Below are 13,157 nucleotides of genomic sequence, written 5' to 3'. Positions count from 1 at the left end.
TTTCAACAACCGTGTCACATTCAGAGTAAGCGTTTCTCACAATGTTGTATACTATCATGGAGGAAGATTTATTCCTCCATGATAGTTACTATCACCGGCACTCCGTTGCCCGTTCCCAACAAGTTTGTAAGCTAACAGCTATTCTGAGTATAGTGTCCATCAGTGGCTGTAAACATTGCCCTTTTTTAACAGAAAAACCTACCTTTTGGATATTGTGTTAACTACGCACAGCAGGCTATAATAATCTTGTTTTTTCCTTCTTCAACTGGTTGCAAGTCACGAGCCGGTGAGTGAATGATCCCGAACCGGATGGTGAGAACGTGATTTCGTTGAATACACATACTGTGAGGTCATTTGTATTAACTTCCTCCACCAATGAAACTGTCCTAAATCAACCCGAGTGACACGAATTGAAAAGCAATTCATGCTGAGCAAGTATAAAGCAAGTTTGGTTGTGTGCTTGTTATTTTTTGGGGCGGGGGCTATCAAGTAGTGCGGATCAATAGACACTCGGCTGTCGTTTCACGCTTTGCTGCGAATCGGCGTTGGCGGACTGTGTTGCCAGCTCTCCACAAGGACAAACAAAGTTATGAAACCTTGAACCTATAAATAATTTAGCAAAAAAAAAAACACGAACACGGTTGAGTGGCCTCAAGTACACAATATTATAGCATAGAGTAAGGACTGATTATAGTCAATGGCTTTGTGTGGTATGGCGGACACTACATGAGTGCACTGTTTGGTTATATCGACTAAGAAATGGATTATGCCGGTAGCTGTACATGGAGTTTGAATGCACCATATACTGAAAACAAACTCCCATAGCATACAGTGCAAAGTGCTATTATTCAAAAATACACAAAACATTCAGAAATCTCGGGGGGGGGGGTTCGGTTAAATGGAAATTATTTATTAACTCTTGAACTTGCAATCTTTCTCCAGCTGATGGGTAGTCCCAAGAATCGTCGGTTGCAATTTTCCCTAACGTCCGCAAATATATCTTGAAAATGTTCCTAGATGGTCTAGACCAGACTTCAAAAAAACTTCGAGAGTAATTTTTCAATAAACGTTGGTAACATACCTTCTAGTTTAGCTAATTTGGGGGTGATTATTCCGAAATTAATGATGGATACCAATTGAGGCATATAGGCTGTGGACACTACTGGTAATTACTCAAAATAATTATTAGCATAAAACCTTACTTGGTAACGAGTAATTGGGAGAGGTTGATAGTAGAAAACACTGTGAGAAACGGCTCCCTCTGAAGTAATGCAGTTTTCGAGAAATAAGTAATTTTCCTCGAATTTGATTTCGAGACCTCAGATTTAGAATTTGACGTCTCGGAATCAAGCAGAAAGCAAACAACTTCGTGTGACAAGGGTGTTTTGGCTTTCGTAACTTCGATGACCGATTGAGCTCAAATTTTCACAGGTTTGTTATTTCATGCATATGTTGAGATACAGTAATTGTGAGAAGATTGGTCTTTGACAATCACCGAAATCTTAGCAGATGACAGTACTTCACATTCAAAAATAGTCATAGTTCTGCTGTAGTCACATAACATAGAAGTCATAATTGGTAAGGAAAAAACTCCTATAAGAATAAGATCACAGATTAACACAAACTTATAGACCATGCATTGACATGTGAACTTTGTTTACAATAAGTGTGACCTTGTACCTTTGGAGGGTATGGGAAAAATTTCAATTTGTAAATTGTGTCATAATTTCCACATAAATCCAAGATTTTTGAAAGTAAAAGTTGGACAAGTTTTGATAAGAATTAGACAGTGCAATCTCCATAAAATTTAACATTTTTTTTTTTTTTTCCATTATTAGGCTGTGTACAAATCGTGCCTGCACTCCGCAGGAAGTCCAGGCTCTGTGGCTCTTTTGTAAACATGTGATGTCACAGGTCACATCGTCTATACGGTCTAGTGATGATGATAGTAGAAAACATCTCTTGAAATATTTCTGTCTGAAATGTCATACTTGATGAGAAGTGAATAAAGTTAATTTCCTGTTTGGAGTTATTGCTCAGTGAGCGTTTTATTCATTGTTTGAAATCACTGTCTAACAAAAATGTGTAATCTGTTTTTCACTATTTTCTCGTGACCCAGATGGCCCATCGATCTCAAACTTCTCCAGGTAGTCATGTTATGTACAATGTATATGGTGTCACATAAAGTACTTACACTGCCAGAAACTGTTCTGTATCCCTGTAACCCGTATTGAGTTGAACCCTCTAGAGGTATGGTGGAACATATCCCGCGGTTAAACAACACGATTAAGTCGACGGTAGCACGAGTCTTAGATAGTGAAGAGAAAATGTGGACACATCCGACAAAAAAAGAACGGAGAAACAAAATCCCAAAACATTTTAAATATTTAGTTTTTCACAAAATTGTGTATGAAAGACCAGTAACAACAACACTCATGAGTTAAATTCATCAATATCTTGACATAGATGTTTATTACTTTCCCACAACTTGTTAAAATTAAAATATGGTACAATTTCCCTGAAGTGCACAGTTTGTGTCCCCTATCTGCAGTAGCAATAAGGAATACTGTCTTTATTAAATGCACTGGACACAGTAATTATTCAAAATAAAAACTTACTTGGTAACAAGCAATGGAGAGCTGTTTGTAGTATAACACTTTGTGAGAAACGGCGCCCTCTGATATAATGTAGTTTTTGAGAGAGAGGTAATTTCTCACTCAAATAATAAAAGGCTTCAGGCCTGAAGCCTATTATACATCTGAAAACATACAAGGGATTTTTTTTTTGCATTATTCTCTTGCAACTTCGATGACTAATATTGAGCCAAAATATTCACAGGTATGCATAAACAATTGGCTTACACCAAGTGAGAATACTGGTCTTTGATTTGTACCAAACGTGTCTAGCCGTCGATTTCACCAAACTCTTCCTAACTTAGGATTAATCTTAGGACTTAGGACTAGTAAAGTTCCGTATTCAAATACGTAGGACGCATTGAACCCATCCTAAGTTAGGACGGGTTACTCATCCTAACTCGAGTTAGGATTCATCCTAGCGTTTCGTGAAATCGGCTGCAGTACCTTAAGGAGGGGTCTGACTGACTTTTCCTTCTAGCCTCAATCAGTTTGGTTACATTGATCTGAATTTGTAAAATATAAAAAGTTGTCGCAAAAAAAAGTTTTGGACATTTTCAAAAACCAGTTTCTACATTGTCTCCGGCTTGGAGCGACTTAGTCTGGCTATCTGAACCCAATGCACATGTTTTTAAAGTTTTACGAGCCCAAAAGCGAGTCTCAGTCGCGCCTGAACTGAAAGTCCAAGCCTGAACCCAAAGCTGAGCCTGAGCCCAAGTCAGACCCTGAACCCAAGTGAGAGCCTAAGCCCAAGTAAGACCCTGAGCCAAAGTAAGACCCTGAACCCAAGTGAGAGCCTAAGCCCAAGTAAGACCCTGAGCCAAAGTAAGACCCTGAACCCAAGTGAGAGCCTGAGCCCAAGTAAGACCCTGAGCCAAAGTCAGAGCCTGAGCCCAAAGCCAAGTCTAAACCCAAGTCGGAGCCTCAAGCCTGAACCTAAGCCCAAGTCAGAGCCTGAGCCCAAGTCAGAACCTGAGCCCAAGTCAGAACCTGAGCCCAAGTCAGAACCTGAGCCCAAGTCAGAACCTGAGCCCAAGTCAGAACCTGAGCCCAAGCCTGAGCCCAAGTTAGAACCTGAGCCCAAGTCAGAGCCAAAAGCTTGAGAAGCTGTGCATGAGCCCAAGTGGGAGCTAAGTGCTCATTGGTTTCAAACGGGGCCAATAACAATTTAGCTATAAGCCTATTCGGAGTTCCAGCTGCGCATGTCTGTTACTGCTGACAACGCAATTTGTTGCTCTCCCCTTGACCGTTTGACAATACCAGCGGGTATTGTCAAAAGGTCACTAGAGAGTAACAAATTGCGTTATCAGCAGTAACAGACATGCGCAGCTGTAACTCCGAAAAGGCTTATTAGACACTGACTGTACAAAGTTATGTACATTGTATTCATCTAATATACACATTTGGTATTGCATAATTGATTTGTATTTACAAAATAAAAATATGACCTATTTGGTTTGACATTTTAACATGTATCTAAGCTAATCAGAACAGCTGTTGTATACAAAGTTAGAGTCGAACAACCAATAACCTGGTTATTTACATAATTAAGTTACACAAAAAATGATAAATCTTGAATACAGACACCATTTTTCTCAAAATAATTTGAAAAAAAAAGAAGAAAAAAAAAAAAAAAAAAACTGTTGAGCAAACTTTGAAAAACATCTAAATATAAACGAAAAATAGTAAAAGGAGCAAATGGCATACGTTTATAAATCTGACCCACTATATATTAGTTTGTTCTCTCAATTTAATTTATAAACACTGATCGCTATGAAAACAAACCAACACCCTGTCTAGTTTGACCTCCAATTAAATAAATTTTAAGACCGATCCATTAAGGTTAACGTAAACACGGACGTTTAAAAACCCCATTATCAAAATGTGAATAGGCTTGAACCTTTTGGACTGCTGGGCATGAATAAACCAATCAATTTTTGTTCAACTTTATATGTTCCTAGTGTTTCTGTAGTAAATTTCTCATCCTTTCTCAACAGACAAAATGATAGGACTTGAACAAGGACAATACCGGATCCAATGATATGCATTGTTATCTGGGTGTGCACTTCCAAATCCTACAAAGTTTGGCAACTTTCTAAATAGATATTGTACCATTTAGCACCGATAGGTGTAACAATGGATCAGTCCGTTGAGTGTTAAAGCAGTATTTAACTACGTTATAGGTGTTCCCTTTAATGTTTGTTAACTGTGGAAGGAATCCAATATTAATTTTAACAAGGTAGAAAAAGAAAGGAATTCATATTTCCATGAAATCAACCTTGATTTTGTCTTCAAAGTAAAATGACGTTAACTTAGCTGCACTCTTCACCACAAAAAAATCAGAACCATATAAAAAAAAAAAGATTTTTTATTTAATACTGATGTCGATAGAACACATAATCAGAAGAAAATATATAAATTTTACCCGATTATTTTTATCAAACGTACACCTTACAAACTTTAACTTAACACACAGATTATTAACTCATTATTATTTCAAATATTAAAAAAAATCTTATATTGGATTTCAGCTTAGCTCATATTGTCTGTCTTTTTCTTAAAACATTGTCGCTCTTTATACATTCAAATACTCAGAAATCAGACTAGAGTAGGGACAAAATCATGCTTGTAGGGTGTGCCGACAACCCTATGTTCTGACAACCCATCCTGAAGTTGCTAGGGTCGGGATTAAAAGGGCATAGGAAAATAGGGTCAGAACATAAGAGTTTCGAAACATAGGTGTGTGACCAAGCAGCAACCTTATTATTATTATTATTATTATTACAGAGACTACTTGACTTGGCACTGTTCCCTCAATATGAAGAAATGCCTCCCCCCTACAAAGTATACAGCAGTTTACTGATCAAGAACTCTTGGTGGCAGCACTGCGGTGGTACCTGGGTTGTACTTAGCCTGAACTCTGACGTCACACTTCGAGGCTCGTGAATAACGCCAGAGACCTGCCTCCAGACCGGCATGTACTTTCACCTTTGACCTACATTCATTTCACATACTCTCTTAATGTAAAAGAGTGAAAAGGCACTCTTTGAAGAGCAATATTATGAAGGACAACTCTTTTTCGAGTGGTCTTCCATTCTTTTAGATTGAAGTTTGCATCTTTTTGAGTAATTTTTCACTCTGTCCTGGGGTGAAACCCCCTAAAAGAGTGAAATAACCGCACCACTCTTTTTGAAGAGCCATATGAGGGACAGCTCGAAATGTAATGAGTGGTGTTTTGCACTCTTTTACATTTAGAGAGTACAGACACGCAGTCAAAATCTATTGCGGCCGTGAGAGCAGTGTACTGTTTGGGCATCTATGGAAATCTCATGTCACTGCACGTTTATCAAATGATATCATTGTATCCAATGGAATCACTGGATCTGAGGAGCAGGGACCTGTCTTTATCCTTGCGGATAAAGACAGGGGCCCAGTCTAGGTTGTACTGCACTGCCTAGTGACAGGTTTAAGGGTTGGGCTACACAGCAATCAACTGATCAGTCGTACAGATATTTTCCAGGTAACACCGGAGTGTCTGCTGCCCCCAAGAGTTCAAGATCGTTGAAGGAATGCTGTATACCTGCAATATTTCAATCATTCCTTGCCTAATGGTACCTCATCAGCTGACGCTGGTTTTTCGGTGGCCGAGACGGCTACGTTCCCCCGCCCATGACTTTGACTTGGCCTTGAAGGTTTTGCAATCTTCCCGGTAGTCTTCGTGTTCCATTGGTAAGTACGTCTGCGGCTCACACATTGTCTATGGAACATAAGAGAAAAATGGTTTGTTACATTTTAAACTATTAATGATGTTTTTTCTCCCCATTTTTCCCCCATTTATTTATTAAGAGAGGATTTTTTACATTTCAAACTATTAATGATGGTTTATTTATTTATTTGTTTCACTCGTTTATTTAGAGAGGATGCCCTTATCAGTATCACAACAGCTATCCCTAAGGGTTCTGTGAACAAACAGTAATAGTAAAATAATTAAATACAGAGCAATAAGAAAAGCCATGAATCAAAAACAGAAAACTGAGTGTAAAACAAAAACAAAATTCTTACAAGGTTAGACGAAAAAGTTACAAACATGTTTAATACATCACTAAAGCCGGGCAAATAGTTATTCTAAAACCAAATCAAAATTCAAAATATTAGTTCAACTATTGTTGAATTTCGTATCATATATGGTTATATCACACTTATAACTTTAGAATTACATTCAGCATAATAGAGAAATAGTTTCCACCTTCAGGAAGATTCAAATTTTTTGTTCATCTGAACATGGAAAGATTTTTTTCAGGACACTTTCTGCAGAATCAGGGAGACTTGGGAGCTCTGGTAAAGGGCCTCTATAAGGGGAAAATGTAAATTCAATTGGGACATTTCAAGGGGCACCAAGGCAATTACTCGGGGCATGTTGCCTCAATTGCCTTTATGAAGTATCAGGGCAGGAATATTTCAAGGGCACCAAGGCAATGCCATAGGGCAATGAAGGCGTTTGGCTCCATTGCCTACTGTGAAGTATCATGCCTGGGTTTGGCAAGCTAGAAATATCACAAATATTACTTCTTCAAAAGTTTTTTCTGACGTACCTTGTCGTTTTCGTAGAATGCTTTATACCCGCCGTATAAAATATAGAGTTCTGGATAATAGAGGGTCGGGTAGTGGTCGATGTTGGCGTCCCGATCTTTGTTACGGAGGAAACGGAGCAAGTCCGGCCCTCGCTTGGATGAGAATTCACAGTGGAAGATGATGACACGCCCTTCTTTCTCCTCCATGGGTTTTTCCAAGAAGAAATTTCTGACCAAATCCTTGGTGTAAAGATTCATGGCTCCCTGTAAAAAAAAAAAAACAATAAAAATGTTTAATAAAAAAGACCGAGTGAGACTGTACTATATAAAGTTAAATCCTGAAGGACTGGTGGAAGCAAGCTATTAGCAAATAATGGCTACCCGAATTATGAAAGGATTACATTATAAAAATAATAAAATCTTGATCATAGCAGAACGAGCATTTCTTAAAATGACAACAGACGTTTTAGCTGATGAAGAGTAAAAATGTACACAAACTAGATGCTAAAACTTCAAAATAGCTTACAGTAAAAACATTGTTAGCAAGATATTAAGATGAAAACAAAACAATAGCTACTGCAAAATGCTCACAAAACAAAAGGACCTGTGGTATAAATAGTAAATGTCCCAACGTTTTTCACCTTAGCAGAAGGCCTTCCAGAAAGATTCTGCTAGGGTCGAAACGTCAGGACATCAACGTTTTGAAAGGGCAAGGGCACCAATGCAATTTTCCTTGATAAAGGGCACCCTATGAGGAGACTGTAAATCTCTACTATAGCATTTCAAGGGCACCAAGGCCATGACCATTGCCTGCAGGTCAGTATCAGGCCTGCATTTACTATTTTTGAGGATATTACAAATCTGACCTTGATGTGTCCGCCTTTGTACTCGTAGGGGTATCGACAGTCAAGGATGAAGTGCTCTTTGACCTTTGGGAACTCTGACCTTAAGACTCTACACATCGTCTCTGGTGTGATGCTCTTTAAGTCGCGGTGTTTACCATCACACAGCGGTAAGGCGTCCGGCTGAAAAGAATTATGACTCAACATTATCGTATTGTACCAACAAGATATTTTCTTGGCTCTTCTAAAAAATTAATTGAATACAAGGTCTGACCTACTTGTGCATATTACATATGATGCGATCAAGCAAGATGAGTCAGTTGTCGACCCAGGAAAATTTTATTTTTTTATTGAGCAGAGCAATCTATGTTTTATTACTGCTAAAACCAAACCTTTGTTTCAAAAGTTGTGGAAGTAGAAACAACAAGAAATGCGAGAGAATAAAACTGAGAAAAGGGGTATTAAAGTTGAGTTGTTTATTGAATACAAGAAAAACAGAAGGCACAGGGAGAGATCCTCAAATCAGGAAAAACTCCTCACAAATCACAACAAACCTAAATAAAAGCCTTTTTTTTTCAATCTGAATTCAGATCAAAATCTGAATTTCTCATTGCTAGATTTACCCCCCCCCCTTCTACATTTTACCTCTAACTCCCTTTCTAGCCTACCTTTGTGCGGTCACCAGTGAGCACAGTATGGTCACAATTTAAAGCCATGGCCACTTTCTGATGATAGTCCCGCCCCTCATCCATAGAATGGGATCGCCCAAGACGCCGCGCCCTCGGACTCTGCAAAAAGGAGATGTACCGTCAAGTCAGTATAACAGATCAAAAGAAATATTTCATATATACGTTGTTTACAAAAAAGTAGGCCTACTTTCTACACCCTACGCCTAAAATAATTATGGTTACGGGAATAAGATTACCAGCCTAAAATACCAAGTTACATGTACCCTTTATGGCTGCTCCCCTACTCATTTTAGCTTAGTAGACAATATTTCAGCAAAGTTTCCTGCTTTGAAAAGCAGGTCAACGAAATTAGGAATGGTTCTTGCAAGCAAAAGAATTGAGAAGATTTCCTTTTTTTGTCGTAATAAGCAAATAAATAAAGAATTTAAAAAAAGAATCAGCCGAACAAGTTTTTAGATGTGCCTGCCCCCTTTCTTCGTATCCAAAGCTGATACAAATCATACAGTGCATGCAATAGACATCTAAAAATAATGAACAGTTTCATGATTTCTTTGAGCTGTGTACAAATTCGTTTCAAGGCTCTATGGCCTTTTTTGTAAACATCATCATGTGATCTAGAAAGGTGGTCTATTTTAAAAGTTATAAGCCTACAAAACACCATTTATACCAAATCATTTGCAAACGAAAACCACATTTTTAAACATACGACAACAATAAAATACAAAATGCAAACTATAAACTATGAATTTAGCAGTTACACAGTTAAGAGTAAAATTCAAAATGCATTACATAAAATAGTCCTGGGGAGTTAGCAGGGAAAACAGTAAACAATGAAAAAACTGATGTCGGCAGAGGAAAACAGTACCTTAACAACAACAAAAACCAAAATGCAATACAAAAAATAGTCCTGGAGTAGTCAGCAGGGAGGGGAAAACAGGACACAGTGAAATACAATTTTTGTTTAAACATAAATCAGTTGAATCAGAGCAGATAATGAAGAAGAAGAATAGTTTTCACAGCCAATGGTTTAAAAACAATCACAGGATTATGTAACGTTGAACACGTAACATCATACACAATACATTTATCACAAAGGTAACGCTATAGATCGATTTTTGTCATAATGTGATGCTCAAAGGCAAAACTTTAAAGGCAGTGGACACTATTGGTAATTACTACAACTAATTATCATCATAAAACCTTTCTTGATTACAAGTAATGCGGAGAGGTTGATAGTATAAAACATTGTGAGAAACAGCTCCCTCTGAAGTGACGTAGTTTTCGAGAAAGAAGTAATTTTCCACGAATTTGATTTCGAGATCTCAAGTTTAGAATTTGAGGTCTCGAAATCAAGCATAGAAAGCACACGACATGGTGTGACAAGGGTGTTTTTTCTTGCATAATTATCTCGCAACTTCGACGACCGATTGAGCAGACATTTTCACAGGTTTGTTATTTTATGCATATGTTGAGATACACCAACTGTGAAGACTAATCTTTGACAATTACCAATAGTGTCCACTGCCTTTAAAGAAAGAGAAAACAAAAGTCTCCAAAGGTTTCACCTGAAAACAGTGTCAACTCTTCTTTATTGAAAATTTGAATTTTGAGCAACCAAAATGATTCGTGCATCAATCGTTTCTCCCCCCCCCCCCCCAAAAAAAAAAAAATTAATAATAATAAAAATAAACTAGTTAATATAGATTACAGCACTGCCTCATGTAACCAAGAATATCTCGTGTGATATCCATACCTGATATATCTGTGTATCTAATTCTCTATCAAGTTCAGGCGCGAGGGTATCTGAACTACTCCTGTATCTTTTACTCTGAACTGGGCTTGGGGTGTCCCGCGGTCGATCTGCCCGCTTTAAGAAGGATGACCTTCTCATCACGGGTTGGCTCGGGACTTTGAAGATTGTTCTTCGACATTTGGGACCATTCGGGGTGTCATCTAAAGTGTTGCAGTCGAGGTCACGAAGGGCGTGGTCAGAGGATGGGGTAGGCGGTGAGATGACCATGGGGGCGCTGAGGAGGCTGCACAGACTCCCGGGTACAGCCGATTCTGAGGCCTGTGACAAGAATGTCTAGAATTAGTAATCTGTACAAAATGCAATTCAGAAACTTCACAAATTTTACATGGTCACAAAAAGTATGAAGGTTAAATCCTTTCTGTATTGAATTTTGTGGACATAACAGACACTGGTGATTGCATTTTTGACCATTCAAGGGGGAAACACTTTACACAACTGAAAGCTGTTGTTCAAAGCAGGCCATTACATGGAGGCTAGGCCTCCGTTGCCCCTGGTCTTCGCCTTGGTGCCCCTTCAAAAGTTTCCCACTACCTTCAAGATTTTCCAATTGAAGTGCCCTTTGCAAAATGAAAATGGCAAAATGAAAAGAAGACGCATGATTGGCTTAGCAGATTTGAACCCATGACGATTTCAGAAAAAAAGGATACACTTGATTGGCTTTACAGATTTGAATTCCAAACAGACTTCAGTAAAAGGAGATGTTTGATTGGCTCACCTCATTTGAATCCATGAAGAGTTCAGTAAAACCATCTTCCTCATCTTCGTTGCTGCTGACGAGGCGGCAGTGTTGAAGCTTGACAGGGGAGTTGAGTACGGTCGTCTGTGGTCTCGCTGCCTGCTCAAGCTAACACAGAAAAAGAAAACATCAGGACAAAGTTCAGCATATATAAGTTTGATTCCCACTAAACTTCTTTTTGTTTTTGTTCAAGGGACTTAGCGGGAAAGTCTAGATCATATGATGGAAGGAAACATGTACCAGGCAAGGAGTTGCAAAGAGATGCAGTACGTGGAATAAAGCTGTTGGCTCCTTCTACATCTCAACCACATATGATGGAAGGAAACATGCACCAGACAAGGAGTTGCAAAGAGATGCAGTACGTGGAATAAAGCTGTTGGCTCCTTCTACATCTCAACCACATATGATGGAAGGAAACATGCACCAGACAAGGAGTTGCAAAGAGATGCAGTACGTGAAATAAAGCTGTTGGCTTCTTCTACATCTCAACCACATATGATGGAAGGAAACATGCACCAGACAAGGAGTTGCAAAAAGTTGCAGTACGTGAAACAAAGCTGTTGGCTCCTTCTACATCTCAACCACATATGATGGAAGGAAACATGCACCAGACAAGGAGTTGCAAAGAGATGCAGTACGTGAAATAAAGCTGTTGGCTCCTTCTACATCTCAACAAATCAAGAGTGTATGGGTGAGAAGAAGCAGAAAGTCAAAAATTACTACAATGTAAAAACTGACAACAGTACCGAGTGATCAATCATCTTAGTAACTTACACGTAAGACGTTTCTAGAGTCCAACTATTGATGAGGAACTAAAACTCAATCTGAGTCATGCATTTCTGCCAGACTGTGGGTGAAACATGAAGATGTCAAACTTACCAAGGAAGCAGGAGCAGAGATTGGTCTCTCTTTAGTTGTGGCTTCGAATGTTCCAGCCTCGATGAAAGAAATCTGCCTGGGCCGGCCTGTTTTGAAGGTTTCAATTTTCCGCTGCATTTGGAGGAAAAAGCAAACCACAGATTTTAAACATTGCCAATTTATATGCATGTTTTTTTTTAATGGACTGTATCAAATTTTAAACAGTTGTTTTGGCAATCTTTTTTTCTTTTCAAAATATTCTTCACTATGGCAGGAAACAAAGGGACCACTTTGCATCTGTTACATTAGTGTAGGATAACAACAAATTACAAATAAAAGTGGGATGAAATAGCAGAATCTGAATAGACTAGATGGATTTAAATAAGTGTTTTTAGAGTGGTTTTAAATGAGTAGAGCTTTTAAAACAAATGTGACCTTATTTATTTAGGCCAAACATTCTAATTTTTGGTCAAGAATTCCCGACGTAAAAAAAAAAAAAAAATCTGGGGTAGAAACCCGATATTGATAATGTAACTACCTGAACATCAATATTTTCTTGGTCATTACACGCTTCCCACATGATCGTCTCTGCTCTCTTTCTTTGACACTCCTTTTCATCAACCTCCGTCGCTAAGCAACCATTTGAGCCCTCTTCACTTTTTATTTCTTTGGATAACAAGAAGACTGGGGGATCAGGGGCAGCTTGTGGACTGGGGAGAGAATTGTAGCGCCGGAATGCACTCAGGGAAGAAGATCTGCAAACGAAAAAACAATTCACGTAATTTGGAAGTCTTAAAACTAAGTGAGGAATTTTAGTGTAAAACTTTAAGGTATGCATTAGATTCGGGCCCAATAGACCGATCCAGTAGGCTCAACCCACAACGCAAGTGTGAGCAAGAACACGTGGGGCTCTCCAAAGCCTTTCTGCACAACTCTGCTGCGCGCGTTGCATGTCGGACCTTTGTCGGACCTTTGTTGCGTTGTGATTGGTCAATACGCAATGGGGCGAAGCTTA

General features: G+C 38.7%; 2 protein-coding genes across 2 annotated transcripts in view; one reads left to right on the top strand and one right to left on the bottom strand.

The window, feature by feature from the left end:
- Positions 1-13,157, bottom strand: part of LOC117294537 (M-phase inducer phosphatase 2-like) — a 30,072-nt gene that overhangs the window by 12,301 nt on the left and 4,614 nt on the right. Inside the window, exons 5-12 of the mRNA XM_033776989.1 lie at positions 12,681-12,897; positions 12,164-12,274; positions 11,264-11,392; positions 10,489-10,806; positions 8,715-8,834; positions 8,071-8,229; positions 7,226-7,468; positions 6,249-6,390 (exon numbers count right to left, since the gene is read on the bottom strand). Coding sequence (XP_033632880.1) covers positions 6,253-6,390; positions 7,226-7,468; positions 8,071-8,229; positions 8,715-8,834; positions 10,489-10,806; positions 11,264-11,392; positions 12,164-12,274; positions 12,681-12,897 — 1,435 coding nt within the window. The 3' untranslated portion in view covers positions 6,249-6,252. The remainder of the gene's footprint in view (positions 1-6,248; positions 6,391-7,225; positions 7,469-8,070; positions 8,230-8,714; positions 8,835-10,488; positions 10,807-11,263; positions 11,393-12,163; positions 12,275-12,680; positions 12,898-13,157) is intronic.
- Positions 2,809-3,736, top strand: LOC117294681 (protein TonB-like). Its single transcript, XM_033777189.1, has 2 exons — positions 2,809-2,838; positions 3,335-3,736. The coding sequence occupies exons 1-2, from the start codon at positions 2,809-2,811 to the stop codon at positions 3,734-3,736; spliced, it is 432 nt and encodes a 143-aa protein (XP_033633080.1).

This window comes from Asterias rubens, chromosome 9 (assembly GCF_902459465.1).
Source record: "Asterias rubens chromosome 9, eAstRub1.3, whole genome shotgun sequence".
NCBI lineage: Eukaryota > Metazoa > Echinodermata > Asteroidea > Forcipulatida > Asteriidae > Asterias > Asterias rubens.
Note: the sequence above shows the minus strand (reverse complement) of the source record. Positions and strands in the feature narration are given on the sequence as shown.

What these genes read in the sequence shown, in the direction of transcription:
- LOC117294681 (XM_033777189.1), top strand. Translation starts at nt 2,809, where the DNA reads ATGACTAATATTGAGCCAAAATATTCACAG. An exon ending in TTGAGCCAAAATATTCACAG is followed by an intron (nt 2,839 to 3,334) that starts GTATGCATAAAC and finishes CTGAACCCAAAG; the next exon opens with CTGAGCCTGAGCCCAAGTCA.